The following is a 27159-nucleotide window of genomic DNA, read 5'->3' as shown; positions in this document are numbered from 1 at the left end:
CGGGGCGTCTGCAGGGATATTTCTGTGTTTATCCAGACTTTATTATCGTCACTTAGATTTTGGAAATGGTTAATAAGTCTGCTGTCAACCCTAAATCCTCCAGACAAGAATCTGTCTTGGCTCCAGGAAAGAGCCCTCAAGGCATGGCTGAGTGTAAGAGTTAATGAACCCTTAGTTAGTTCTGTCTGCTCACTGACAGTCATCGTCTTTGACTTATCTTGCTGCAAACAGCCACTCAGAGACAATTGAGCCACACAAAGGACGTCCATAATCAGAAAGCTAAAGACCCGTTTTACTTGTAAAAATGTTCTAACTGTGATCCAACTGTGATGGGCCCTACACAAAGTGGCTGAGTGTGTATGCATCTGTAAATGTGAGTATTCAGGATGTTATTTCCTGGTGAGTGTGAGACATGAAAGCAGTGGGATTTTTATGCCACTGATATCACTGCACACATGCACAAAGCTGTCTCCACCCGATCATGGGAGAAAAACTCCCACCACCACCAACAAAACAAAAAAAACCCCACTCTCAGCAATAGGCTGCATTTGCTGAAATCCCCAAAGGAAAGAAAAGTGAGCAGGATGGAGGAAAAAAAAAATAACAGCCTACTCTCTCCCACCAATACTTCCTGGAGCCTGGGGCAGTCCTGGATCTGCATGGGTCTCCCCGACAACTGAGCTTTGTCTAGACAGAAACCAATGCACCGCTCACCAGATAGGAATTCAGTAAACCCACAACCCCTCAGTCTCGCACCACCTTTAGCTCTCACATGGCACCCAACGTACAAGTCACAGCTCTCATTGTTTAAATAATCCAGCATTTACACTTCTAACCAACTGCACCACCCTGTTATTCATGAACAGAAATGGATGCATTTAGCTCCAAAGGGTTCTTTCTCTGCAAGAAGACCAACCCGTTTTACTCCCTACTTTGTGGGAAAATAAACAGGGAGAAGGAAATTCCTCTCAGTCCACATTAAACTGCAGCATCACATCACAAGACGCTTCACATTTAGCTTCAAAAACAGCAATACTGAACACAGACAGGGGTGTGAATGAACAGTTGAATAACATGTCAAACCAAGTAATCTACAACTTTTTTTCTTTTTACATGCTCTGTTGCTCAAGGATAAACGTCAGCAGGTCGTCCTCCCTTGTATCACCATTACACATTCAGCCACATTCACATTTTTTTTACTATTTAATTTGTAAAAATGTGTATACACACACACACACACACACACACACACACACACACACGTAGGAAAATATTTAGTATACACATCTAGAAATGCATACACTATTATATATTGTACATATATTTATTAGTTTCAGGTTGGCCATTCTTGTATTTTGCTCGTTTGTGTTGTTGTGTTTGCACATCTCTGTTGCTTGTGGGGCTCGCACACAAGAATTTCACTCGCATGTGCTGTGCCAGTGTGCCTGCACATGTGATGTGACAATAAAAAGTGATTTGATTTGATTTGATTTGATTTCAGCTGACACTTCCATGCCATTCCTCCAAGGTTACCAACACACAGTGCTCTCACCTTTTCCCCACTTCCCCACACTCAGCATGCCTAACCATCACACATACACTTATTAGCTTACATGCATGCAAAGGTTGTTCTTTCTTTACTGGTTCTGCCAGAGAGGAAGGCTAACTCACTATACCTTTACTACTGGGTGGCAGGTTTAAACATTTTATATACATTCTATTATAAAATAAAATTTTGAGAACATTTAATAGCAGGCAGTACTTCACACTTCACTCAACCATTAAAAAAAAAAGTGCAAAATAAGAAACCACATTTTGTGGCAACTCATTAGCATACATTTTATCAATGCTCAGTGCACATTTTCTGCAAAGAAAGCATGCGATTAAAAGGGTAAGAACGTGTAGGAAATTATGAGCATCCTGAGTCTAATTCTGAGTCTAATGATGGTAAAAATCTAATCTAGTATATTTTTTATTTATATTGTGGAGGGTGCAAAAGACTCCTGCAAAGACAATGCAGTCCATTACTTTTATAGATGATTTTTGTGTCCATCTTTTCAGATATTACTCTCCTTTCTACTCTTTTCCACTGCAATGCAAAGCAGGTCAGTGGAAAGTTGCTCCAATTACCCAGGATTAAAAAGGGAAGTTTATCTGAAGCTACTACTCATTTTTTTTAAATGTTATTTCTTTAATGATTTGTTGCTTTTAAATTTTAGTCACTTTCACTTTAAAAAAAAAAGAAAAGATGATTATTCTGTAACTGACATCAGCAAACACATTCATTCATTTGATCAGCTGCTGTGCTCGCAATTGCTACCAAGGTCAAAATGACCCCTTCCTCCTGAGGTTTGTCAGGACATTTCAATGAGACCCAGTTTATCTTCATGTAAGAACTCCATCCTGCAATTTAAAAAAGCAGGGATGATAACTGATCTACAACTAAAATAAGTTAAGCACTCCAAATGTGCTTGATTTCAGCACATAGACTTTGCAGACTCAAAGTTTTGGTGTTATCAGTGGTGTAGCACTAAAGTCTGAGCCCTATACATGTGCAGGCGCAGTGCCACCCCGCTTCTTTTGATGACTCCACTATCACACCTCCTACATAAAACTAAATCAAGCTAAATCTATGTGTCTGAAGTACTTATCCAGATTGTCAGTAAATGTTAAACTACATTTAAATATATTCTTTCAACATACTTCAAATACTGTGTGAATTTTTTAAGCAAGAACTGTACATGAACATAGCCACTGTAGCATCATCTATTGGTTACTTTGTTCTAGACTTCACATCATGAGGCGTTTTCAAAGTGGGCATCATGAACCGGATCAGGTGGATCTCAATGGGAAACCGTCAGTAACTCTATGCTCTTAAGGTAGCAATTTCTCAGCCGATTCAAAGAATGCAATTGCACAAGATGCAACACAGAATGTTTCATAAGCATCTGAGAAACAGCACTTCCCTTCCCGAAATATATGTCGTGTCTGTGATGGAATCAGACTCAAGCAAGACAGATCTGAGTCAGAAACATAGAATCTGTAGTCCATCCTACATCAAAAGTGGCCAATGGAACAAAACCTGATGCACTCACAGGTCACATTTGAGTGATGGGAGCAATGTAAACACAAATCGATTAAATGTTTTAATTTAACTATGCAAGTGTGGATTGTTTAATGAGCCATTTAAAAAATATATATAGTTTTTATTAACAAATTTATGCGATAATTAGACAGTTAGACTGCACATATTTATTGCATTACATTGTTTGACTACATGGCATGACTTACAGAGCAAGCTGAGCTTCGAAAGCTGGACCTGAAGACCTGCTAAGTTTAACACATATTTACACATACAGTAACTGTATCTCCATACCAATATCAAACACAAACAAGTTTAGCAGCTTACATCTTTTATGGGTGTTTTTGAAATCTAAAACAAACACTTGAAGTTTGAAAAACTCTTCTCTTTATTATGCTAAGCTGATGTTCTGGTTTTTCATAAACTGGAAAAAAATTTGTTGTCAATAATCAGTGACTCTAACATGCATTGGGTGCATGCTAGATTTTGAGGCAACCAAAAAATTTATTCTGGTATGGCATACCACGTTGCATGGCAGATTACAACCTGCAAATATAATACTGTCTGCACAAATAAAATGAGAGTCTGGTTTTTAGTCAAATGAGAGCTTCCTGTGGTTTTTGTAGAGAAGTTGATATAATCGCATGATGTAATCAAACATGCCCACTAGTGAGAGAAGGTGGTGTTAAGTGATAGTGGCTGACAGGGAGACTACTTCTGCTGCCACCTGACTGCTTATCATGACGAACAAAGGACAGAGAGGCATAAAAAGAGGCTAGGGATGGGAAAGAAAAACACAGCCTTCTGACCTCACACTAACAACTCTCCCACCTCCCTCTTCTTCTCCCTCCGGTGAACTCTAGAGCACCCCAGAGCTGAGTGAGCACACAATGAACAGCCGTGGGAGAGGCAGAAGACAAGGCTGCAGACGTAAGAGCAGATAGGGTGGACACCGTGCAAAAGTGTCCTAATAGGGACACTACACAAGTGCTTGCAGCTTATGTCTCGTGACACCTGATTGTAAACCTGCAGTCCTAACCCATTACTAATCTGCCCTTTGGACTAACACGTTATTACCAGAGAGTTTGCATACACTGAGTTGAGAGCAATGAAACAGGTATTATTAACTGAGAAAGAATTCGAAACATCCACCTCGCCCATCTCTGCACAAGGAGGCAAAGTACATTTGGGAAAGTTTCAGGATGACAAAAACCTATACAGCACATCACTGAGGATTTAGTTTTCACGGAAATTCAAGTTTAACTGGTCTGAATGCAACTGCAATCTCAGTGGACATTTTGACTGAACCCAAATAATAATAATAAGAAGAAGAAGAACAAAATTACTATTTGAAAGTACATTAGTTTATTTAGTTAAGCATTTGTCTTTAACTTGTCCATTTATAATGTGTCACCTTAAACAGTCACACTTTCAATCATAAATATTTTAAATGTATTTTACAGGAGCAATTATAAAGCGCAGTTAAGCAAATACACTTGTTCAACAGATTTCCTGAAAAAGAAATTAAAAATAATAATCATATTTTATACCTTTTTAAGTTTGTATGCGAGTTACTCTTTCAGCTCTGTTTTTGTTTTCTATCAACTTACAAAAGTTGTTTTGTTATAGACACCAGATGTTTGCCAGCTACATTAATAACATAGTTACAGCTAAAATGAAAATAAAAGCATGTCTTTACTAGTTAGGGCACATATCTTTGACTGGGCAAAGGACAGAGAGACCTTCAGAGTCTACAAGGCAAATCACTTCTCACTTTCACATTAACTGGCTCTACCATTAACCTCCTAAGACCCGAACTCTTCCACGACATGCATTTTTAATTTCTCTTTGATATTTGGGCATATTGGGGCCCGATGAATGTAAAAACAAAGAATTACCTGATTTTTTTTTACCTTAATTTTGTTTTGTTTTTTTAAAAATAAGAGCCACATGAGGATATTCGTTTAAAATTTCGATAGAACAGCAGCAGTATAATGTCCTCATAAGTGGATATCAGGCCGTTGTAGAGCAACATTGAGTATTTTGGTCGAAATACCCCAAAATGTGATGTCCACATATGTGGACGGCAGGTCCTAGGAGGTTAAACATGGCGTCATTGTGCAGTAATCTCATAATAACCATTAATATTGTCATTCCAGTTCTGTAAGATATAAGAAGAATTCTGCAACCCCTCCTGCCTTCATCTCCAAGACAGAAACAATGAAGTCTGTAGTACGTCTTTCCAAAGAGAAAGCATTGAAGGGAGGGATTATAAGACTTCAGATTTCCATGCACTGCAGCTTTAACAAGGTTTTACAATGTAGTGTAGGTTTTGTGTTGTAGTCATGCATCATGCATCATGGCTCATGTCAGAAGCATGCTGAGCTTGCTGGGGTTACCTGCCCCTCCCTTCCTTCCCTCCCCATCTCCAGCTGCCTCCCTCTTCCCGCTCCTCCACAACCACCCACACATGCAGGGCCTTGGAGTGGGGGTATGTCACCAGGGTGCAGAGGAGGCTACCCCCCCCCCTGTCCCCTTCTGGCTGCCTCTGCCTCAATTTTATCCCACAACTTAGACATTCACATTATTCACACTCTCATTACACATACATATAGGATCTTGGGGGTGGGCACAATCACGGAGTCCAAATTACCATCAGGGTGTACACCTCACCCCTGACGTCGTTGCCCACCTCTCAATTTTAAATACACTTAGTCATTGAGGGCTAGCAGGAGGGACTATGCGCTTACCTGCTGCTCCTTGGCAGGTAGCTCCATGCCCTCCTGGGTTTTAATTGCACCTTAGAACACATATGCATCAACACTACAATGAGCGGGTGGAGGGAGGTTTGGAGTCTTCTCCCACCCCCATTCTCTGCGGCCTGCTGGAGCGGGAGGGCTAGTAGGAGGAGTTGGCCGTCCGACTGCGGTCTGGGGTGTGGGGCCTCCCTGCTGCTGCGGAGTCGGGGTGGTCTGCCTCTCCCCACCGCAGGGAAAAGGGTAACACCACCTGGGTCTGGGTGCAATTCCCCCCTCCAGGGGCAAGGGTACCTAGACCCGGTTTGTAGAGTACGCTTGGGGAGTGTGATTGTGTGTACAGCGTCTCTTTATGTCTGTCTCCACGTTGGTTGAGTGTGGAGTGAGTGCATATGAGAGCATGAGGGTGGGAATGGATGTTTGTGTCTGTGTGTGCCTGTATGTCTGTGTCTATATGTCAGGTTGGGTATCAGACGCCACCTCTCTGGGGACACCTCAGGCCCTCCAAGGTTTGGAGGCCTATCTCCACCCACCACCACTTCCCCTGCCGGTGGCGGACTCCCTCAGGTGTCGGTGCGTTGGTGGTTCTTTGTGTCTGGGGGTGGGCGTCCGGGTACACACCGGCTCACTCCTTGGCGGCCGCTTGTCGGGGCCTGGGGCCTGGGGCTCGCTCGGGCCCCTTTGGAGGTGGGGTGCCCCCGGCCTCTCGGCCTGGGGCTCGGTCACTCAGGCGCAGCTGGGGGCCGGCGGAGCTCACGGGCGCGTCACTGCAACTCCCCCTGACTTCTGCTCCGCGGCTGCTGGGCGAGCCCTCATCTGGGACTCTCCTCAGCTCTTACTGGAACAGTGGCGCGGCTGCCCCTCTGTTGGTCTTCCATGGTCTCTTGTGTTCTGGGGGCCTCTGGATGTCTGGAGTTTTGATCTCCTCCATACCCGCTTCACACCCTGGAGGACGGGGCTGTGGCCCCCCCACACTCCCTAGCAGATCATTACATGGAGAAACCTTTGGAATGCAAGCATGCTGATCCACACAGGTATGCACACATGGGTATTCACAGACGCGGACTAAAGCTTTCTTGGCTTTAAGACATGCATGCGCTCAAAGCACACTGTGCGCTGTCTATCTTGCGTGCTGCACAATATCGTTTATTATTTAGTCAATATTGATATCTATGACTAGCTAGTTTATTGTGATGGTGCTTTGTTTTCTCTATTATTATGTTGCTCTTTGTTGTTTGCTGTCTCCTCTGTTTGTTTTTTTTGTTTGTTTTTTTTTTTTTTCCTCCATACAGGTGACCCAGGAGTTTTTTTTTTTTTTTTCTCTCTCTCTTCCCCCCCCTTCTCACCGTCTCTTCTCCCCTTTGGTTTTCTTTCTTTCTCTCCCCCTCTTTCTCTCATTCATTCCCCCTGTCCTATTTATTAAAAAAAAAAAAAAAAAAAAAAAAAAAAAAAATGACAAAGGATGAACTGAAGCTCTGCCATCACGTAATGTCGCATACTGCTGTTTCTGATGTCATTTAAAAGAAAAGAAAAAAAAAAAGAAGCATGCTGAGCAATAGATCAGTCAGTGATACTGCTCATTTCCAGTCATGACAGTTAAAACACCAAATAAACAGGATTTACTGCCGCCACCAACCAGTCAAGCTGCAGTTCACATTTTCCCCTCTAGTTCCTAAACAATGCACAACGGACAGAAAATCATTTTTGCAGAATATTATAAAGTGAGGTTGACCTTTTGCATTTAAAAATTAATTACTTTATCACTTCATTCTTTCTTTTTTCACTCTTCATACATTTAGTAAGGTTAAAGCAACTTTTGAACACCAAATTTGAATAATTTCATTACTGACTTGCATTTCACTCTCAGCATCTTCAGCAACTTCAAAACTTCAATGTCAGTTTGTCTGCCACATGTTCTGACCTGCTGTGTCACTGTTGAGAAGTGAATCACAGCTGCTTCGATTTTAACAATGAAAGCTAAACAGAGCGCTTTTCAATATATAATCTCTTGGCAATTAAGCATTTACATCAGTAAGAGCATTTATGCTGTCATTAGGTTACAAAGACCTAGACAGGTCTGCGATTTCAAAAGTGCAGAAATCTGTAGTTTCATGCAATAGCGACCTGCTTATTATCCAAAATAAGCAATTTAACTTCCCAAAAGATTACCTCAGTCTGCCTACATGACCTACATGATATGACAGTCAAACCCGGTCCAGTGCAGAGAGTTCAGATGGTGGCTGAGCCTTTTTCAGTCATGCATTTTGGAGTATTATAATGCTGCATTCATTCAAAGCACCGACCAGGATCTCACAGGGAAAGTATGTGCGCACCAGTTGGAGCGGTTTGTTTTGAGAACAGTGCAACTGCATTGGAACGTGGCTGCAGTGCTGAGCTGCATACCACCCTGTTTCATCTCTAATGAATGTCAATCAAAGGCACATTTTTACAGCAGCGCAGACCACCAAGTGTATACTTGTAAGGCAATGCAATTAAAAGCAACTTATTTCTGGACTGGAAAATATTTCGCTGTGCCACTGTCTGGTAGAGGAAAATGTTTTAGGAAAAAAAAAAAATCAAAGCAGGAAAGAGCAGCTTGTACAAAAGAATCCCAGGCATGCAACCAGTGGCTAGGCAGAGTTTCTGGGCAGGATGACATCCCGACGGCTGCTTGGCCTCCCTCTCTTAACTGCCAAACCCTTATGTTTGTTAACTGGACGCCAACACTCCCTGAACGGCTTCCGCAGCAAAGATCAGGGTGGCTGGAATTCTCGTCTGGCAGACATGTGGCACAGGAGCGTCTCAAAGTGGACACCACAGCACACGAACAGATAAAGCAGCCTGTGTGCACTGTTTATTGTCAGGGCCCTGAAACCATGATTAGAGCGTTGGGGTTTTTTTTTTTGTTTGTTTGTTTTTTTAAACGGGGCACATTTGTTGCTATGCAGAAGCACTTTCTAATGCCTTCTATACAATAGCATGTACAATGACAGATACATATGAAAACAAGCAGCTGCTGCTTTGTCTCTACAAGGGAAAGTCACCCATGCTTTGTATGAACTATAGCTGGAGTGGACAGGTACTATAGTTGCATGCTCAAAAAACAAAACAAAACAAAACAGGAATGCAGGTTTGCAGGATAAAAATATGCCTTTAGTTGCATTTATGTGTACCAAGGACAGAAATGGAGCTAAACAATGCATGGAGCCTGTGCAGACAGCTGCATGCATTGATTAATGAAGATCATTACTACATCATCAGATATGCAGTACAGGGACAACTGAACGCTTCCTGTGTGGACACAGCTTAACTGCCTATTGCCGTGTTAGTACCTCCATGAGGATGTACACAGTCCACAACTGGGGTAATTACAAAAATCTTGCTAACCTACCCACATAATGCTAATGTTGAAACGGATCATGTTTACCATGTTAACCATTATTTACAATTATTTTTTCTATAAGGAAATGGCAGTGGATCATCTTTCAGTTCATCTTTAGAAAACAACTCTGTTGTTGCAGACTGGAGAATGTATTCAGTTCTTGAACCATGCATGCGTGCGCAAAACTTCATGGCAGTTGCATGAAAATTCTATTGATGGAAACTGGATATGCAGTGACCTAGTTGTTGACTAAGCTGATATTTCATCGGGAGCAACAAGAGGGCGACATTGTAATTACACATCTGAAACTGTAGCAATAATTCATTTGTGGCTTTATGTCTACATAATGATGGGTAGACTGGACGTTCTGTTTTATTCTCACAAAGCATGCCATGGAGAAGGTTCCTGTGCTAACAATAAACTACATAGTAGATTTATAGTATTAGTCTAATGCATATGGTTCCCACTGAAAAGGGTTTTACAGGTAAACAAGGAGCAAGTAGAATCAGTGGCTGAAGTAGCCCCAGCTGCACACTTCTGAGACTTTATGTTCTTTGACTTGCAAACTTGATGAATCTGTTTGTCCTACTTCAAAGCCAACATGTGTCTACATTATAGTTCTGCAGATAGAAGAGCTAATCTCAAGTGGCATCTGCAAGCCTTCGGGGCAATCAAAGGCCACCCAGTGAACGCCAGTCCATGTTAGAGGTACATAAATAATACTAGAACTTAAATCTCTGTTTCACTGCAGTTTCTGGGAACACGGGACCAGTGCAAAAGAAAGTCCAGATGAAAAAGAAATGCTATCGAACGCATTCACTTCCCATACACTTCAAATACGTTTTCCAAGAAACAACTTGAAGCATGGAATGTGCGACATGAGAGGAAAAAAAACTTCGCAAAGCAAAGTACAAAATAAGTGCTACCCGGCATGAGAACTGGTGAGCAAACTACTTCCTGCAGAGGGGCCGGCCACTCCTGCCTCAGCCCATTGCTAACCGGCATGAGTAGGAGTGTGCGTGCATGTTTGCGTGTACAGTAAGTGATTGTGGGGTGAGAGGGAAATTCGAAGGGAGGGGTGGGGTTGTTGTTCAGGAAGTAGACACAGTGCAACAGAGGAGAAGGAAGGAAGGAAGATGCCCATATATGAGCAGGCGCTTACGAAACAGGATGGAGGACATGACTGAAGAGGCCTGGGATCTCCCGTGGGCGCAGAAATAATTAAGTAACTGTGAAAAAACCTCCTACACATATAAAAACACACACACTGTCAATCAAAAAATGCCAAGCCCCAATTTTCATGCATCCTGACGCTTGCACAGTAAACTGCTGTGTTCAGTTAAGATCTCACATTAAACCTGCTCAGTAAGAAAAAAAAAGGTGTTAGAAATTGAAGCAGTTATTGAGGAACCAAGATAGTCCCACCAAATGCAAGACATTGCCCCACAAGGTTTCTGTTAGCACAGTGGAAAGACTATAGACAGAGGCCCTGCAGCCAATTAATAACACACCTGCACACAGGCAAAAAGAGCCTTTGTTTAACACCTGCATGTAGACTGGGTCACCTTTTTTCACTTGCTGTTTGATTTAAATTCAGGTGAATGCATATTTTTCAAAGTACTTACTTTGGACCTACAACTGATTTAAAGCTTTTATTTCCTGAGGGGCTGCCCCCACAAATTGCACAGTAGTTTACATTACACACACCATAAATTTCACTATACACCCACAGGTTCCTATAAAAGGCAAAAGGTTTGTGTTGTACCCCTACACAAACATGTTAAAAAAAAATAAATAAATAAAAAACCTACACGTTATTAACAAATGCAAAGTTCTTAACAGGGTCACTCTGCACAACACATGAGTATTCACACACAAGAGTCCCAACACAGCTGCAACAAATGAGCAGATGTGCATGCTTATGGAGGTCCCAGTGTGGGACATTTCAGATTCTCAGTGTTTCAATGGCATAAGCGAAAAAGGAAAAACAAAGCGGTTTCTACATCAGTTATTAATTTAACAGACCTTCAATATGCTGCAGCAATGAAAGGGTTATCTCACGCCTAACATAAGGACAAACCTATAGACTGTATAATACTGCCACCATGTGGGGGAAATTTGTAGAATTGAGTCATACAACTATCTGTAAGAAGGTATCCACAGAGAAACTAATCTGAAACTAGCTTTTTCTTTCATTTCCTAGATTGATATTGTGTTAGCAGCAGATCTCTTAATTAAAACAGATACAAGTAACAAAGAACAGATTGTTTCCTTATTAGTACATGTGTATTGATTGGCAAACCTGAGACTTTTATTATGTGTAATATACTTTTAACTGAGTTATTAGCCAAGACATTTTTATTATATTTAGGTGCATATTTTCCTGACCAAGAAAATAACAAACATTAGTTCAAGTAAGTATCCAATGCACCTAATCATAGGTAATTATTTAGAGAAATTAATTCATTAATGCTATCAAAACAGCTTCTATTTCTAGTTAGAGAAGATTCTTTGGATCTAAATCATGATTTTGTAGAAATGTTTTAAGTACTGATATCATTTGGAGCCAAAACGTGTACAGGCTTTTCTTCCTTTCTTCTTTCTGGCCTGAATCTAGTAATGTTTCACATTTTTCCCCTCTAATATTAAATGAAGAACCACTCAGAAAATAGGCCATTTAAGGCCCTCACAGTAAATTCATATTAAAGGGGTTATCAAGTATAAAGTTGGATGCTTGAAAACAGGGGCAGGGGTGAGTAAGATCCAATTTCATACAGTTAAGTGAAACAAATTATAAATGTTATGTTTCACTGTGTTTGAAGCATACATTACCAGTAATGTAATCAGTAGCATGTATTTGTATCTTACAAATTCCACACCTGTGATGCCTTTTTGTAAATGTAGGACCCAAGTCATAATCCTAAAGAGCAATCCCCTATGATTTAAGAATATAAGAAGATACAGTGTAGACTCTTTCTAAACACAAGAGGGCAGCACCTCACAGATGGTCCTTAAGTCTGAAGATATGAAATACTCAAACAGGCTGTGCCTAATTAATAATGAATAGGCTGGTGAAACAATGTTTGCAACCTGAGCCACCTTGCAATTACAGAAATGGCTGGTGGCGATAGTTGTTTTAAAGATGGGAGGCAGCCTATAAACAAGGACACAGACCTGTGTGCGAAATGTTCTCAGGGAGCATGTACTTGGTGTTTCTGTCTGAGTGGGCAGCATAAATCTGGAAAGAAAAAGCAAAGAAAATATTATTTTTCAAAAAATTAGCCAATCGTGGATTCATGTTTACCATTTCTTCCAGATGAGGCCAAACAAAGAGCTGTGAGCTCCCACGGTGTAATTAATGAATGCTAGCCCTCTGACACTAGTTTCCACATCATTTAGGACAAAATGTGAAGCAGTGGTGGGTGGGGTATACCCAACCCACTGCTCTACTTGCATTCATTACCACATTCCAGTGAGACCAGTTAGATGGCCAGTCCTTTAGTCAGAGAACTTTGTGTCTGGGCAGTTTGTCCCAACAACAGAGAAGAGGCAGGACTTGGTGGTTTAAAGTAAGGAACAGATATCCTCAAATATTTTTAGTACTTTCCACTGTTTATTATTTTCTTTCCACAGTAGTAATTCATCTTACACATTCTTCAAGCCTGAGCAATACTCGGAAGAGTTGGTGTATAAGCATTAACATATAAATAATATTCTTAACTGAAACAAATGCAACAATTAAATACAACATAAAAGGTTTTTGCACAGAGTAGTAGAGTTTTTGGGGACAAACATTCATACTGAAGGTACCATTTATTCAAACGCACAAATTAACTTGGATTCACTTTAAATGTGTAACTGTTATTTAGTCATTATTTACAGTAGTTATACATGTTCAATATCAAATCAAAGCACACACACACAGTCCTGGAGTTGGTTTATGCAATTGTCAGTTGAGCTGTACATCATGTAGAACTGCTCAACGAAGCACGTGTCTATAAATAACCCACTGCAGCAATATGACAAGTCCCAAAATGTCACTGAGATCAGACACAGGGTGACACGAACAAGTAACCTGGCTACTGTCACACAGGGTCTGTGTGTTGCTCTGCGGGTCAGGGGGAGACGCGGCAGATGAGATGTTAATCCTGCCACAAGGATGGGAAAAACAACAATGAGGCTGCAATTTCTGCTCCCGCTAAAGGAGTTTACAGCAGATGTTCGGCGGAAATAATTTGGAAAATTAAAGGAATCTTTGATGAGAACGCAGAAGTAATAAAATTTCAACACGCAATGTTCTAAGATGCTAATATTGGGAGCAACAAGAAAGCCAACAAGTAAGGCGAAGTAAGAGACGAGAGCGTGAGTTGGTTTGGATAAAACAACAACCTCCAGGGCCAATCCAACAAAGAAAAAAGCCAGGACTGAGGTTTCAACATGTGGAATCCCAAAAACAGATGACGTCATGGTGGCTACATCCATCTTCTACATACCATCTATGGTTTATAGACAGATAAATGAACTGAAGTGGCACAGCAGTTATAGTCAAATATACAGAGAGTTTATTTGACTACACAATCATCTTGTTCAATCAAACCACCTAAATATTGTGCATGCGTTTCATTCTGAAATGTTACATTATAGGGCGCTCATTTCAAAATTGCTTTCCAAGTAGACAAATAGTAAAAGAATACACAATCCCAAGTGACATCTTTGTTCATTTATTTATCCGAATATTGACATAAATCCTAAGTATTTTTATAAAGGTTTAAACTGGAAAAAAAGGGAATCCTTACACTTACAGAACCTTTATGAATTGCTGCTTGATGAATACCTGCATCAATTAACTTGTAGCTGACTAGTTCCCTGCATTAAAATATCTGTTAAATGTCCATGCTTTTAACTGTCTCCATGACATCTGGAGGAAACAGCTGCTGTGTGAACAACGGTCTGATTTTGATTAACTGATTAAGAGCTACACTGGTTTTATTGTAGAAGGTCTGAATATTACAATATTAATAACAAAAGCCCTTCTCTAATCTAATAACTTTAAATAGAACAGTACACTGCCTGGTGGCCATCACACAGTTTTCAGAAATGCCGCATCTTGTTTGAAGACAGAGAGAGTCAACACTGTAATTACAGGGTGCATGTAACTAACTATCGGTTTAAAAATGGAAAGTATTTGAGAGGTAAAGTCATTGAAAGCTAATTGTGAAAGCCTTTCATCACTTGCTGATAAGCAGTTAATGCCTTGTGCACTAAGCAGCCCTCTTACGTGCGACATATTCTCCTCGTTGAGGGTATAATACCTTCATCACTGCGACACGCTCCAGTGAGGAGGCTAAGAGAGCTCTGACATACGTCAAAGCAGGAGGACATTTTTCACATATTGCTGTGGACTAACAGCTCGAGGGTGCCGGCGGCGACTGTGCTGTGTTGACTGGAACTTCTCTCTAAAGGTCTTTGTGACCAGAGCTGTGACGCACAGACGAGTTCCCCAGAGGCTGAGCGTGGAATTTGAGTCAAGGGATAGAAGGGGGGTAGGGGGGGGACCTTCTCACGAGATTAAACCACGCTAAGGTCTGCACCAGTAAGTGTGGGGTAACCAGGCAACATGACCATACCCACGTCAGCACCACAAATGCACTCAGGTGGAGTCACGCTGGACTGCCAGAAGCCATGACAAGATAATTCTCCTGAAAGATGAAAATCATTTGTCATGGACACACAGAGTTACGTTGCATGCTCTCCACAAACATGCTCACAGGTTCAATAATAATAACAGCCATACCAAAATTATCTCACAGAAACGTCATCATACTACTGAAAGAAAGTAAACACGTGTAGCGCTTAGAAAAATATGTAGCATCTGTTTATGCAGTGTAAAAGACAGCTGTTTTGATCAAAACTTTGCCAGTTTTACACTCAATTTTTATATTAGATTTTGGCATGCTGCACTTTCCTTTGGGGTGGACCGAACATTTGCTCAACAAAAAAGCTTCAACTGAATGCCCCCTAAATGCAAAATTTTCAAATGCATCCCTTTATTCATTTAAAAAGTCTGACAGACTAACACTAAAACACTGCTGAATACTGCAGATGGATTTCCTGGTACTAAAAATCTTGATCAATACGTATTTAAAATGATCATCATTACCTGTCTCATTAGCTACAAAAACAAACAAAAAAGCTATTAACTGAGAGTTAATAGATTACTAGCTCGGTTAGTAAACTGAGACTAGTTTTGCCAATTTTCTGTAGTAATTGGAGATGGGAATCCAGAAGTGGTTCCAACTGATTCAATACATGGGAATTATGTGCCTCAAACTTCCTTTTATCATTGCTGGCATGTTTGTTTTCCTGACAGTTGGATGTTGCAAAATGTCAGAAGCTTTTGCACAACTCAGTCATATGCAATTCTTTGTCTTCTACTCTGTTTCTGCAGTCTTCAAAGTCAGAAAAAAAGACTAAAGACTAGTGCAGGTCTTCATATTATCCACAAAACAGATACTGTGTGGAGTAAACGGATCAGAAATCAGAAAGGGATTAATACCAAATAAATGTAAGTACTAAAAACACTCTTAAACACTTAAATAAAAGCTAAACTCTACAGTTATTTTTTAATCATAAATCAGTCTATCATCTACATTACTAAAAGTCCAGTCCAAGAGTTTGTGCAATGCATAGGCTTTAAGAATGCGACTTCACATCTTAAATTCAGATTTTAGCTGAGCACATTCACCTGAGAAATACACCGCTTGGAACGTCAGATATTATAATGAAGTGTTGCTACTCCTATAAGAACAGCAACTCCTCCCGAAACACGTCTGAGTTAAAGAGAAGTTTAAACATTTAAGGCAGACTATGTTAATCTACTGTTTACTGCAGCTCTAATAAAGCACTTCACTCACATTTACTGAACTACGTTTAAAAAGAAGAGCATCAGTTTCCCCGCTCTGATAACCTACAGTATGATAACTTCCCACAACACGCTGTAGTGTTTTCACACTGTTGTAATACTGGCGCTGTTAAATTCAAAGAAAGCCCTGCTGCAGGTAGGCTTTCCAAGAAGTGTAATATTCCATCATACTTGTAAATCTCTCAAATATTCGCTGACCTTCACAGAGATTTATCCAGCATGTTTTCTCAGAAATATCGCCATGACATCACTCATGTCTCCTCTTGAAAAAAAAAAAGAATCCTAACCGCTGATTGAAACACCTGTTTACCAACCATGTATTTGCACAAAAAAAATTTGCCAACCATTTAAAGCTGCAAAGTGTTCTTTCCCATACTCTTACCTCGTGTTTACACTGGTTGTTGCCTCAGGTTAATGGACTGGAAGTCACAGTCTACCATCTGGCGTTTATTAAAAGCAGCAGCAGTGTGGACACAGCAGAATGAAGAAAGATTATTTATGTAATCTCTGTACTGATACTCACCTGGCCTCTCGGATCCAAAACCGGGTTTGTTCCTTTGTTTTGTTTTTGTTTTTTATGTGGTTGTTTTGTTTGTTTGGGGGTGGTGGTTTCAAAGTCGAGCCATGAAATAATCCCACACGAAGCTCTCGCAACTCGACAAAAATGTCGACTGAAAAGTTTCAGCTCGGATTAAACAAACATTCAGCCGTGTGGAGGTGAAAGCGCAGTGACGGGAGACGCGCTCAGTCATCTGCTGTTGGCTGCTGCTAGGCAGGACTACACGCCGCTTCCTAATCTTTGGACAAGGCAACAGCGCCCCCTGTCGGTGGCTTATACAGATGGTAATTCATAGGATCCTGATTGTGCTACATCTGCACCTGAGATATTCAAAATGTAGAAATCCAGGTGTCCACGTCCACGTTTCAAAATGATCCTGCACTTGCCATAAATATATTTTCAGTATGAAGTGCGGTTTTGTTTTGGTTTTTGTAATCTTGATAAATAAAAAATACAAATATTTTTCATTAATCAGAAATAGGTTTTTTTTTCCCCTTTAATTTTGTCTCCTGATTGTCAATACCCAGAGAAGTTTATATATATATACATATGTATATATATGTATATATATGTATACATGTGTATATATATATATATATATATATATATATATATATATATATATATATATATATATATATATATATATATATATATATATATATATATATATATATATATATATGGTAAATGGCCTGTATTTATATAGCGCTTTTACTAGTCCCTAAGGACCTAAGGACCCCAAAGCGCTTTACATATCCAGTCATCCACCCATTCACACACTGGTGATGGCAAGCTACATTGTAGCCACAGCCACCCTGGGGCGCACTGACAGAGGCGAGGCTGCCGGACACTGGCGCCACCGGGCCCTCTGACCACCACCAGTAGGCAACGGGTGAAGTGTCTTGCCCAAGGACACAACATATATATATATATATATATATATATATATATATATATATATCCAAGACATACCTGAAGCACTGGTAAGCAAATCAACTAATTTTACTTACTTATCTAGCTCAGTGGTGTCAAATTTAATTCATGGACTTCTCAGAGCTTCATCTACTGACTTGACCAATAAAACAACTGCATAATAATCTAAAAATGAATAAACCAAATAAACATTTTTAAAATTCTTCCCATTTCTTCTAGTATAGGTTTTAGCACATTCTGAAAACATTTACATTCCATAAAGCATCTTTCAGATGAACAGTCTGAGATGATGAAGAAAATTACATGCCATTCCAACAAAAGGCCTCAGGGTTTTTTGTTTTTTTTTTTCGCATTAAAGAAATGCTGTTATTGTAGATAAAGAGAGCTGTTAGCTGGACTCCTCGGGTTTTAACCACAATCAAGGAAATAAATGTCTAAAGTTACAGATACAGTACTAGCAGTCTTTTACCCGGACTTTGCTCCATAAATAAAAACAAACAGAACAGTGGATGTACTGAAACACAAGCAGGAAATTTTCAGTGATATAATCAAATATTTGCTGGAAAAAACACCTAATTTTTTTTTTTTTTTTTTGGTTTATCTCTGGCAGGCCATGGGAAATATCTTAGACGTCTATAAAATGAACACTTCAGACTAATTTTCAGACTTTTCATCTGGTGGCTACATGGGTCTGTTCTGGCGCTTTGGCCACATATTTGAGATCCCTGGTCTAGATGTATGATTTAATTCATTTGTTTGTTACAACCTTACGCTGCATGTCATGAAAGCTCATTCTTGCATAAAGTAATAAACGCCAGAAACATTCAGTAGCAAAGTAAGTTGAAATAAGCAATTTGAGCACTGTTTTATTAGTAGAAAGCATATATATAATACTTTCACACAATGCTTTTTCACTATTTACATTAAAAAAATTAAAGTTGTATTTTGTATCTGTGTTTTAGACTGAATGTGCACAAAACCTGAAAAATTGTGAAGAAATGTTTAACTGTCCATGCACTTTGTTGAGCCATACACTGTATATATATAGTATTAAACCAAGTATTTAACAAAGGATTTAGATTTATTTTGGCATTTTGCAAAGATACAAAGAGTGAAAAGATTGGCCACTTTTTCTTTTCATTACAAGTTTAAGGAAACAAATCCACATTATAGGAGGTTGTAACAACATAGTCACATAAGGGGAGTCACAAGTTAACAAATTTCCTGTCATACCACGTAGAAGATGTCTGTTAGATAACAATAAGAACTTCAATTTATAGCATGCTTTAATTATTTTTCCCACGGTCACAAAGTTTAAAATAAGCAGCTTTTGGAGGCCTCTAAGGTCTGACCTTCCAGTGAATCTAACTTTGAATATTCAAGCTTTCCTCACTTTTCCTTATACTGTAGCTTCCTGTAGCTTTTGTTTCCCCAGTCTGTTCACTTGTTAAAGGTTACAGTATTGTACAATGGCTCACTTGTACATTCAATAGTGTAGAAGACTCTGGCAAGTAACATCAAATTAAAAGATAACACACCACAAATATCCTGAAACGAGCCCAGCAGCTATTCCTCAGCCACCTTCCCAGTGATCCTGTAGACCTCTGTCGGCCCCTGCTCTCCACAGGTCAGCTGTGTCTCTTGGCTCTCGGGATTGTCCGTCATATCTGCAACATAATCTCAGATAAACACCTCCAGCATATTTACAAAGCAAATATCTCTCGCCATCGGTTCGCTAAACTGGATTCTGACCAAACAACAGAACTGTTACGCACCTGTGTGTTGAGTGTCCCCTAACTTCTTCCTGTTGTGCTTGTGTGAGGGGGCATAGAGGAAGATAATGGTAAAAACGTACAGGTTCCACATGCCATAGATTCCTGTAAGAAAAGCACTGTGGACCTGGAGAGTGTAGTCTCCCCAGTGCCAATGACCTTCGCTGACCTATTTGAAAAAATAAGAATATTTGAAATAATTTTTAAGAAACCCAAACATGTCCAAATAACAAATCATAAACATATTTTAAAGAAGAACAAACTGCAATTAAAACTGCTGCTCCTTAGAAGGCTAAAACTTACTTGATTTAAGATGAAGAAGATGATGGTGAAAGCAGCACATGTGAGTGTTGCCAGCATTAAAAATTTAAACCTGAAAATAATACCCTGGGGGGAAAGCACACCTACAGTCAGTAAAGTAAGTAGAATTTCTGCATAATCTAGTGAATGAAAAGCTTTTTCTTTTTGTCAAATTCACTACTTTTTCTTATGTGATTTTGATATAAAATTAAACCTTATAGCGCAGTCTCCGAGTCTCTGGCATTGTAGGAAGCTGTTGCAATTTCCCACTAATGGTTCTGAACACGCAGTGCACCATGCGACACAGGGAGAAGAAATAAAGGCAAACAGAAATCCCTGCCACAATAATGAAGGTAATATGTGGTTTCAGATAAGAAAAAAATCTTGGATGTTAATGGTAGCCTGACTGCTGAATTACTTTTTATAATAAAGAATAGATATTTGAAGGATACTGCAAACTTACTCCTGGATTCTGACGCCCACACACTGTAGAATGGATTGCTCAAACGAACCCCCCTTCGGTAAGAGAGAAAACAACTTACTTTTTTTATTAAATCCACACCAATAACACAAAAAATGAAAAACATTTACCTTTCACTCAGGTCAAATATGAGAAGAACAGAAGATCCAAACACCACAAGCCCAACTTGCCACCAATAAGCTGAGAGGAGATTCCTCTGACGTTGGTCCTGGTGATTTAATGAATGAAAGAATAAGTAACAACTGGCAGGAAGGTGCAGAGAAATGTGCAAGCAGCAAAGAAAGACCTGCTAACCATGAGGTGTTCACCACAGAAGATGATCCAGAAACAGAAGAGTACAGAGTATAAGGCGCACTGCTGGGCATCTTCAAACAGCAGCATCCATGTCCACTCAAAGCCCATGGACAGCCACTCCACCGGCATGTCCAGGAAGGCCATTGAGAGGCCCAGAGCAAAAATCACCCTGAGCAGGACGAATACATCAGTGAAAGAAACACTTACATCCACTCTAACAGACAAATAACTCCTTCTGCTCTATTGCAAATGGAGAAATGACCTAGCTCTAGGCAATCATGCACTTAGATCAAACACTTTTCATTTCCTCTGCTTGGAAATGCTACACAAAAGTATGTTGGACTTCTGAAAAACAAGCTCTTAAAAGTATGCCAGAAGGTTTACTTGCAGTTTTAAGTTCTCATTGAGTATAAAAGAGCCAGGAGCTCCTTACAAGTAGCTGTATTGTATAACTTCACTCTACCTTTTAAATAAGATGATTTTGTTTCAGTCTGCAATAAAATCTCAATAAAATCAGTCCGCAGAGGCAGCAATCGCAACCTAAAGTGCTCAAAATTAAATATTCTTATTCTTATTAGTGGTAGTAGGAGCAGCAGTAGTAATATTATTATTATTATTATTATTATTACATTGTTTTTTATCATTTGAGAAATTATTAAAATTCAACTCAGTATTCTGACATAAAATTCATAAATATACTTAAATGTTAAAATGTCACTCTTAATCTCTCTTTCCACATGCAGGCTAGCCAAAACATACTTTTCCAAAAGGACCGGAGGTCTCGCCAAGAGCCGAATCCTGTACCAGTACCAAACTGTAGCCACTGATATCCAGGGACTGAACACAGTCTTCATGCTGATCCACACTTTGGTGAAGCCTCCATTCTGGTGGATGCCCTGAGGAAGAGGAGGGACATCAGATGTCAGAGTGCCAAATTTTTAGCTTTGGAGATTAATTCAAACACAACATGCCGTATAACAGAAGTTAACATGTAGAAATTATACTCACCACTACATGGATGTCCTTTATTTCCCCGATGCCAACGTTCATTGTGTCATTCACTGGCAAACGCAGGTTCATTAAAAAATATTTGTGGGCTACACTTCCCAGCTCCATGAATGGTATTGGGTCACAGTGATAAAAGCGCCCTTCGTTTTCATACGTCTGAAAAAAACACTGGGTTTTTCCTCACTAAGCAGAGAAAAGTGTAACTATTTCTCATTTCTGTGTATAACATGAAGTCATGCAGGTTTACCTTGGATACTGCAAATGTGCATCTGAGTGGCCTTTGCTCCACCGAGTGAAATTTTGTGGTCCACTCAGACGTCATGTCGTCCCTGTACGCCAGACGGGCATCGATAGTGATGACCACATCATCTTCTACACAGGCAGGAAAATTGCTCATTTTATTAGAAACCCACTGTAACTAGGAAACTACGCTATTTACATTTCTGACAAAGACAAGGCACATGTCTTACCAATCTGATTTATCATTTTGAATGCAATGTCAAACTGCAGAACAGCCAGCATGTATTGAAACCACGGACTCATTTCAGTGTTGGGTAGGGGTACATGCACAGCAAAAACAATGTCGTTGGCATCGAGCGTTTTTGCCAGAGGGTCGTCAAAACTGTGGACCTGCTGGCATCGATTTGAGCCCCATGGCATGAGCCAAGCACGTGTCCTGTGGAAATTGATGCATTTGGTGGCCAAGTAGCTGATTGCAGTGGTAGGACTGGGAGCTATCATAAAGGAAATCAGATATATATTATGAAAAAAGACAGACTAAAGCTTAATCATTAAGAGCATTGGGAAATTTTGTTTTTCAGAGCGCTTCCAACACAAAAAATTATGTTAATTAGACTTCATTTTCCTAAAATTGAAATCATTGAGGGCTATCCTGCATTTACAATCAAGCTGAGTAGCTCAAAAGCACACAAACAATAAAAAAAATATACAGTAGGTGCAAAGAAACTCCATGCAAAAACTATAAATATAATTAAATATGGAAACTCTACAAGATAAAAGATGCAAAACTGCTCACCCAGGTGTAGAAACAAGCTAAACTGCTTGCAATCAAGAATTTAAATTAAATAAATGTTTAGTTTTTAGAATACATAGAAAATAGAAAACAGTGAGGAAATAATTGAGAACATTAAAGGAATGTCGCCAGCTTTCATTGGCTGGCTGAGTAGAATCTGCAGTGCAGTAACATCTAAATGCACATAACAAAGATTGAATAAGATAAATTACTCCAAATAATTATTAGAAAACATTATTATTTGCAAACAAATGTAAAAATATGTTTTAAAAAAATCATCTACTTACATATCAATGCTCCAACCAAGATGGAAAATATTTGGAATAATAAAATGAAGAAAACAAATAAAACCAACTTTTTAGTGCTCATCTTCTCTATGATCGCTCCTGCCATTTGTAAAAAATATTTTGGGTAAAAAAATATAAAAAGAAAGTGTTGTCCAGACAAGCCAAGTGCTCCACTGAAGCTCATCTACCTGCTCACACACATCTGACTCTCATATGGGATACGCCAGACATTAGGCTCAAACAGAGCATGTGCAGAAGGGACAGGAGGTGGAATCATTAGGCATTAAAAAGATCAGAGAACACTGGTCTATAAAACATGATTCCTTTATTGCTTAAAGAATACAACTTTGTAGTATAGGCAAGTGAATGTGTATCACAACTAGGTTACTTATCTTTACACTGAGGATTGACCACAGTCACAATGCAAATGTTTGATACTGCACCCAAGGAAAAGGGAAATAACAAATCTGGCCTCGATATCAAAGCGTCTTACAAAGTTATAGGTTAATAATATTTAACATTATTCACACTGATCTGGAGCCAGCAATGAGAATCACAGTAGCACCTACACCTTAAAAAGAAAACAAAACACGAACTCTGGGCTGTTAGTCTATCTTTGGTTCTATCAGACAAAAATATTCAGTTTTTCAAAGGTGCAGCTAAGAACCAATACTGTGTGTAGTTCAAGGTAGAAAGGAAACAACATAATGTTTCTGAATAAGCTAAAACAAAAATGTATTTTTCCATTATCTAATAGTACAATTTCAATATTGACGCCCCCTCAACTCTTCCACTGTCGAACAAATAACTCCACAGAGGGGTAAAGAAAACCCTTTTTGACAAAATGGCAAAGACAAGAGAAGAGGAATTAGATGCTCTGGAGTCGTCAGGAGCGATTCGCCTACACCACTGATTGTTATCTAGCACTATGGTTGACATAAACAAGCTAGTTGGTGCAGTACCTGAAAGAGCAAACACCTGCTGCACCATTACCAAACTTCAGTGAAATGTGCCTTCAGTGCATCCACAGTACATCCAGAAATCTACAAATTACTCACAACATAACATCAAGACATAATTAAACGGAAGTAACTTAAAAAGGGGGGGCGGGGGGATAATCCAAATTTTATTAACAGCTTTTCAAACCAAACAAATTTCAGGTTCTGGTATCATCATGTTGACATCCCCCTCCAACTCCATCTCCACTGTCGATACCAAATGTGCATTTTCCTTGTGTCACTGATGTGCACCAGCGGTCAAACACATCTCAAGTCTCTGTCAACAACAGCACTGGGAGGTTTGCCCGCCAACACTGTCCCAGGAAGGGATTCGGACAAGCTGAACGGTATCCTGGGATCATATGTCATCCTCTTCGTCTTCATCCTGAGAGGAACCGGCCTGTTGGGCAGCAGTGGCAGATGCTGCCGCCATCTGTGCCTGCTGGGCGGCCTGCTGCATCTGCAACCATTCCTGCTGAGCGAGTTCTGCCTGCTGCTGTCGCGCCTTCACAAACACATGAGAGGCATGAAACAGGCGAAGGTGAATGAGGATTATATCAGGCAATTAGAGAAGCTCATGGTGGTGATATCTGATGTCTAATTAGAACTTGAATATTTTAAGACACATTCGTTTTATATGTCACTATAGCACTGAACATTGAAAAAAATGAAAATAAAGTTTCTGCAACATATTACTATCGCTGAATTATACTTGCTTATACTTGTTTCTAGAAAGGGATTGAGTTAATAATTAGCAAAGTACTGCTGAAAGTTAACTAAATGGATCTGTCATGCATTACTGAACAGTATAGTGCAAATAATGTGCCTCAAGTGGTTATGTGTAACAGCCACTCAGCACACAGATGATTTAAATCGGACATGGCTTTGTTGTATTTCTCCCTAAAGGTTTACTCATTTCCTAAGGAACTTAGCCCAAAACAAAAGACCAATCACAAAAGACCTACTTCAGAAAGACTCAGATCTCTACATAATGTGAAGTTCTGGTCCAATAATTTTGTTTATCATAACATTTCTGAGCAATCATAGTTGTGCTGGTTTGTTTAATTATTTTTTAGAACACAGTGTGGCAGCAATAAATTCACATTTTCAATTCCACTGTTTTCGCGGACTCTGAAAGCAGCACAGAATGATTTCCTCTAGTCAGAACTTCAAAAACAGCTATGCTCAGTTCAGTGGCTGTTGGAAGCACCTGGACATTTTCTAACAGCTGCTTTTTATCATTTTATTATGTCTTTGCTGTTTTTAAACCTGATTTTTAAATGCCCCTCAGAGTTAGACTAAATGACCTGGTGTGGAAGTCAGTTCCCTGAGCTGAATTATGTGGATTTGTACTGTTTCTTGTGTCTCCTCTCTCAAAATCATACCTTTGCAAACAATTCCTGTTGTTGTCTGAGGAGCTCTTCTTCAGGGATGCCCAGGTTCTCCAGTCTCGAGCTGGCCTTCCTCCTCTTCAGAGCAACAGTTTTACACTCCTGCAGGACGTCTTTCACCTCCGTGATGTACGATGCGAAACCGAGGCTCTCGAGCGCTGCGGTGCGAAAGCAAGAGGCGAAAGTGTTTCAATCACTCTCTGTGGTTTAAGGCTCATTACATGGTGCTGCACACACATACACACACCTTTCAGGGTGTAGGGAAAACAAAGCTGGACTCACCGTTGATGACATGCTCTGGGGAAATGGTTTTCTTCTCCGACTTGTTGCATATATCATTGGCTTCTGAGGATATGAGGTGGATGAACTCTGTGCAGCAGTTAACAACAAGCTCCCTGGCATCGTTGGCCACCCGTACATTGGGGAGAGTTTCTTTAATCATTTTGTTGATAGCTGCTCTCGGGATGGTGAGGTCGTCGTCATTTCCAGAGGAAGAAGCCATCGTGGCAGTCGACGGGACAGAAACCAGGGAAAAAAGAAAGAGAAACTCCGATACTCGACGGAAGGAAACTGTTACGAGGCCTTCTCGGGTCGGCAGAATTAAAATATAACGGTCAGGTCAAGACAACGTCAACGCAGAGTTAAATGTCATATGGGAGAGTGACGTTCCTCCAAGTTAGCCGGCTAGCTTAGCTAGTAGCTAATAGTTGAAACAATTTCCGCAGAGTGGAGCCTTTGTGCGGAACGTGGTAGAAAAGAAACCGTTAGAAAACGCTAAAGCACATACACCATAAAAGAAGACAAAACGTCAATACTGTGTGGAAAGTGCTTAGCTAGCTAGCAGCCAGGCTAGCTAGTAGCTGTGGTCCCTGTCGCCAGAAAGCCGCCGCAACGCAAAAGACAAGTGAAAGCGGAGAGCATGGCTACCGCTAGGCTAACAATGAAGTGCCTCCCGCATGGCTAAACAGTTAGCTGCATAGACACAGAAACGGGACACACGTGCCACAACACTGCCTGTTGTTCTACCCTGCATCGAGAGATGATTTGGACATTTTAGATAAGCAGAAACATGGTATCGATTCGTTTATACGTTTGAAATGTGGGCAACATTAGCTTAATTCAGTCCGGATGCAACGTCAAACAAAGAGCCGGATACCGTTCTTCTTCTTTGGTGTTTAAAGCCTGTCTGAATCGCATTGCTGTGTCCTTGTGGTATTTGTCGTCCATTACTGCCCTTAGAACAGTGGTTCTTAACCTTGCTGGAGGTACCGAACCCCACCAGTTTCATATCTGCATTCACTGAACCCCTGTTTAGTGAAAAATAAAATATGATTTTTTTCAAATTCAAGACATAGATATGTTATTTTGTTTTAGATTTTAATGTCTGTTTTCTGCCTCTGTAAAGCACTTTGTGATTTTATCTTGAAAGGTGCTATATAAATAAAATTTTATTATTATTATTTATTATTATTATTATTGTTTTTTACTGGTGCACAAAATGAGCCGTGCATGTCATGTCGGAGGCTCTGCCGAACCCCTGAGACCGTCTCACCGAACCCCTAGGGTTCGATCGAACCCAGGTTAAGAACCACTGCCTTAGAAGATATGTTTGGAGAATTAATACAGATGGTGGAAAAACATCGAGATCAAAACAAATAAACTGAATATGTACTTTTTTACATTATCTATATATTTTGATGGTAGCTAATATTTCGTATACAGTCAGAGGACCGAATCCCATATGCACCTCACATCCAAAACATAAAAGATGAGGCCAATCCATAGCTGATTGTGTGAGTTTTATATCCAGGTATGTTTTTACTACATTATCTTTAAAAAAAAAAATGAAGCTGTTGCCAATCAGATGCTTTCCAGATGGTCTTGTTGTACCCATCTCCCGAATTTCACTTTTTTGTTTATTTTTCATATTCACCATTCCATAATACCTGTTTCCATTG

The 27159-nt window shown here is 39.9% G+C and overlaps 3 protein-coding genes across 4 annotated transcripts in view; all 3 read right to left on the bottom strand.

Moving 5' to 3' along the window:
• gng12b (guanine nucleotide binding protein (G protein), gamma 12b) overlaps window positions 1–16805 on the bottom strand; it is a 30365-nt gene extending 13560 nt beyond the window's left edge. The window contains exons 1-2 of one of the 2 annotated variants that reach the window (XM_085347115.1): window positions 16666–16728; window positions 12395–12458 (exon numbers count right to left, since the gene is read on the bottom strand). The gene's annotated coding sequence lies outside the window, so the exon portion shown is untranslated. Of the gene's footprint in view, window positions 1–12394; window positions 12459–16665 lie in introns of both variants that reach the window. The other variant, XM_085347116.1, reaches the window with a different exon arrangement.
• A 2398-nt stretch (window positions 16806–19203) lies between these two features.
• On the bottom strand, window positions 19204–22996 carry LOC146607736 (protein wntless homolog). The gene is made up of 12 exons (XM_085348107.1): window positions 22813–22996; window positions 21963–22226; window positions 21740–21864; window positions 21493–21660; window positions 21244–21380; window positions 20485–20653; window positions 20301–20398; window positions 20173–20225; window positions 19924–20045; window positions 19713–19796; window positions 19413–19578; window positions 19204–19304 (listed from the first exon to the last, which is right to left on the bottom strand). The coding sequence occupies exons 1-12, from the start codon at window positions 22994–22996 to the stop codon at window positions 19204–19206; spliced, it is 1671 nt and encodes a 556-aa protein (XP_085204233.1).
• Window positions 22997–23175: 179 nt separating this feature from the next.
• dr1 (down-regulator of transcription 1) lies at window positions 23176–26319 on the bottom strand. Its single transcript, XM_085348028.1, has 3 exons — window positions 25484–26319; window positions 25196–25359; window positions 23176–24315 (listed from the first exon to the last, which is right to left on the bottom strand). The coding sequence occupies exons 1-3, from the start codon at window positions 25701–25703 to the stop codon at window positions 24169–24171; spliced, it is 531 nt and encodes a 176-aa protein (XP_085204154.1). The 5' UTR covers window positions 25704–26319; the 3' UTR covers window positions 23176–24168.
• Window positions 26320–27159: the final 840 nt, after the last annotated feature.

The sequence above is a fragment of the Diplotaxodon limnothrissa genome, linkage group LG23 (assembly GCF_057381915.1).
Source record: "Diplotaxodon limnothrissa isolate DT_005_m linkage group LG23, D_limnothrissa_male_GT1.1, whole genome shotgun sequence".
In the NCBI taxonomy this organism is placed as follows: Eukaryota; Metazoa; Chordata; class Actinopteri; order Cichliformes; family Cichlidae; genus Diplotaxodon; species Diplotaxodon limnothrissa.
Note: the sequence above shows the minus strand (reverse complement) of the source record. Positions and strands in the feature narration are given on the sequence as shown.

Excerpts from the sequence above, each read along its gene's own strand:
- LOC146607736 (XM_085348107.1), bottom strand. The coding sequence starts at position 22,996 with ATGAGCTTCAGTGGAGCACTTGGCTTGTCTGGACAACACTTTCTTTTT. Across the intron at positions 22,227-22,812 it reads CTTGGTTGGAGCATTGATAT|CTCCCAGTCCTACCACTGCA; the intron begins GTAAGTAGATGA and ends CCTTTATGATAG. Across the intron at positions 19,579-19,712 it reads TCTTCTTCATCTTAAATCAA|GTCAGCGAAGGTCATTGGCA; the intron begins GTAAGTTTTAGC and ends TTTTTCAAATAG.
- dr1 (XM_085348028.1), bottom strand. The coding sequence starts at position 25,703 with ATGGCTTCTTCCTCTGGAAATGACGACGACCTCACCATCCCGAGAGCA. Across the intron at positions 25,360-25,483 it reads CCCAGAGCATGTCATCAACG|CGCTCGAGAGCCTCGGTTTC; the intron begins GTGAGTCCAGCT and ends TTCGCACCGCAG. Across the intron at positions 24,316-25,195 it reads AACAGGAATTGTTTGCAAAG|GCGCGACAGCAGCAGGCAGA; the intron begins GTATGATTTTGA and ends GTGTTTGTGAAG.